Source organism: Ostrinia furnacalis, unplaced genomic scaffold (genome assembly GCF_004193835.3).
Source record: "Ostrinia furnacalis isolate ACB-3 unplaced genomic scaffold, ASM419383v2 OfSCF4060, whole genome shotgun sequence".
In the NCBI taxonomy this organism is placed as follows: Eukaryota; Metazoa; Arthropoda; class Insecta; order Lepidoptera; family Crambidae; genus Ostrinia; species Ostrinia furnacalis.
The window spans coordinates 22,035-25,464 of record NW_021134299.1 but is presented as its reverse complement, the minus strand read 5'-3'; the positions used below and the strand labels follow the sequence as shown (position 1 = coordinate 25,464).

The 3,430-nt window shown below is 35.3% G+C and overlaps 1 protein-coding gene across 1 annotated transcript; it reads left to right on the top strand.

Annotated features, from left to right (window-relative positions):
- Positions 1-405: 405 nt before the first annotated feature.
- On the top strand, positions 406-2,524 carry LOC114358632 (uncharacterized). The gene has a single exon (XM_028312647.1). The coding sequence runs from the start codon at positions 608-610 to the stop codon at positions 2,522-2,524; it is 1,917 nt and encodes a 638-aa protein (XP_028168448.1). The 5' UTR covers positions 406-607.
- The last annotated feature ends 906 nt before the right edge of the window (positions 2,525-3,430 follow it).

Here is a 3,430-nt window from a genome sequence, read left to right as displayed (position 1 = left end):
TTTACCACTAAGCTATAATAATAAAAAAGTTGCGCGTCACGCGGTGACAGGTTGAATAATATAGAGTCCACAACAACGACTTCCAAGTAAAAAGTTAATGTGTGTCACGCACGTTGATGGTTAGGTACTGTATAAAAAACTACGTTAAAAATGATTCTATTACTCACTCGAGTCATGTGGTCTCCGTAATTGGATTGACCGTAACAAAATTTTCGAGGAGCAGTCACCTTATAGTTATAACACAGATAATATATAACATTCGTGAATATTTACCTACTATTGGATTACATACAGTCACTTCACTCTGCTACACGTTATTCGCATGTGAATGGACTGGCAGTTCTCGCATAGTCATCATGGCTCGCAGTAATGCCTTCAATGGCAATTATTCTTTGTTGGTGTAAAGTAAAGACATCACTATTTGCATTTCTGAACTGTCATTGTCTATGATTGTATTGTCTATGCCTGTATCGCAATTCGGAAGCCATTAAAACCACAAGTTGTATTTTCCAAAATCAAGTTTTATTTACACATCCCAATGTGCCATGGTGTCAGAAGTAAAACTAAAGTATAAAAGTTAAACAACATAAAGTGATAAAGTTGAAAAATGGCCACGAACGACGCAGTATCTGGAATAAAGCCACCACCTAACCTGCAAATTGACTCGGACAAACCAACATGTTGGAAAAACTGGTTACAGCAATTTGAATGGTATTCCACAGCTATTCAATTGGAGAAAAAGCCAGCCAAGGTCCAAGCTGCAACATTTATGGCTGTAATAGGTCCAGACGCGATCGAAATTTACAACAGTTTCAATCTCAGCGACGCAGACAAAAATAACCTGCAAACCATCATAAATAAGTTTGTTGAGTATTTTGCGCCAAAAACCAACATATCTTTCGAGAGATACATATTTTTCAAGATCGAACAAAACGAAGATGAACATTTCAATGAGTTCTTGACCAGAATAAAGACCCAAGCAAGAAAATGTGAATTCGACAATTTGCTCGACGAAATGTTGAAAGACAAGATAGTATTTGGAATCAGATCTAATCAAGTAAGAGAGAAATTGTTGACAGAAGACAAATTAGACTTGACAAAGGCGATAACTATCTGCAAAACCAGTGAACAAGCTTCAAAACAATTGGACGAGTTCGAAAATAAAAACAAAATAGATAAAGTATCCGTGGTGAAAAATACGACACACTACAAAAGAGAACAAAACAAGAATTTTGACTGTAAAAGATGTGGTACAAACCATAAACGCAGAGAATGTCCAGCTTTTAACAAACCATGTAATAAGTGCAAGAAAAATGGTCACTTCGCAAATATGTGCAAATCAAAAAAGAAATATGATGATAAAAAGAATAAAAACAGAGTGAATACAGCAGCAACAGAAGAAAGCTCAAATTCAGAAGACGAAGTATTCATATCAGTGTTATGTAGCGGAGAAAAAAAAGACTGGTCTGAAAGTATACAAGTTGGTAATGTAAAATTCACTGCAAAATTAGACACCGGAGCAGAATGCAATGTATTGCCCAAGCACCTAATGGAAAAAACTGAAGCAAGTTTAAAAGCAAGTAAGACAAAAAATTTGATAAGCTATACAAATGACAAAATGGCTGTTTTAGGTGAAGCAGAGCTACTATGCAAAATAAAAAATGAAGAAACCAATATAACATTCAAAGTAGTTGAGGAGAGGGTTACACCGATTCTGGGACTCGAAACCTGCAAGAAATTAAGACTCATTGCTCGAGTAAAGTCACTGAAAGAGAGCACCAAAGACATATTTAACGGCCTAGGATGCTATAAGAACTACGAATATGATATAGACTTAATCGAAAATCCAAAGTTTGAAATAAAACCATCTAGAAGAATACCACATGCAATAAGAAAAGAAGTGAAGCATGAACTAGATAGAATGGTAAAGATGGATGTAATAAAACCAGAGACTGAGCCAACTCCTGCAGTGAGCCCAATGGTAGTGGTAAGGCAGAAGGACAAAATTAGAATATGTATTGACCCTTCTGATGTGAATAAAAATATTCTCCGACGTCATTACCCACTCACAACGATAGAAGAAATATCAGCAGACATAAAAGGCTCAAAGTATTTTGCATTACTTGACTGTACCAAAGGGTTCTGGCAGATTAGATTAACAGAGAGGACACAAAAGATACTTACATTTGCTACGCCTTGGGGAAGATACTCTTTCAAAAGACTTCCCTTCGGGGTCTCATCAGCACCTGAAATTTTCCAAGAAATACTCAGTAATTTGCTCTGTAAGTTTCAAAATGTGAGAGTAGCAATCGACGATATCTTTATTTATGCCAAAAGTAAGGATGAATTACACAAAACTGTCAGAGAAGTCATCGATGTTTTGAATAAATCAGGTTTCAAACTTAACAAAAATAAGTGCATTATGGAGGCACAAAGAATAAAATTTTTGGGACATATAGTGTCAGCCAATGGACTTGAAGCTGATCCAGAAAAGGTTNCCGTGTTTCAAGATTTGGTAGAGTAATTAAACCAGTCAAAAGACCTGATTTTGAATAATACTTACTTGATATGTGTAATAGTTTGCCATAATGTATTTTAAATTATGTTATACTTACCTATCATTCATGACATACTTACCTTAACTGAAAAATAACTTGTTCAGCTAATTCTAAGATACTAAATTAATACTATTGTCTATATGATAAATTAGAGCCTATTTTAAGCATTGAATACATCTTGCTATGATATTATGTTCATAAGTGTTACAGTGATTACCTGTATTATGTGTATACATGTACTAGGCATTTAATAATCTTTAAATAACTAACTAGATCTTAGTATAATCATAAATATGTTGTGCTGTATTAAATTGTGCCTAACCTTGAGTCATAGTCAACATGTAAGCAGTAAGTAAAGTAGGTACAACATGATGTTTTCTGTTTATTTACAAAGAAAGGGAGATGTAAAGTAAAGACATCACTATTTGCATTTCTGAACTGTCATTGTCTATGATTGTATTGTCTATGCCTGTATCGCAATTCGGAAGCCATTAAAACCACAAGTTGTATTTTCAAAAATCAAGTTTTATTTACACATCCCAATGTGCCAGTTGGTAAGGCGGATTAACTCTACTCCATAATCCTTATAACTAAACTAAACTTTAAATTACCGAGACGACAAGATTATATCGCTGGTCAAGAAGGTAGCCGCGGGGGCGTTTCTCAAGCAAGGCGAAAATAAACAAATGCTTTAGTTGAATGGACAATTGAAACCTGTCACATTTTCAGCATAAGTTACCTCGCCTTCAGTTTTTATTATTGCAGCGTCGCTAAACGAGTGCAAATCGCCGTTCCATATGAGTGGGCGGGTGATGCGCGTGGGCATCCATTGTCAGTTCATAAGCTCAGAATTGTAGAAACAAGGCCTTTGT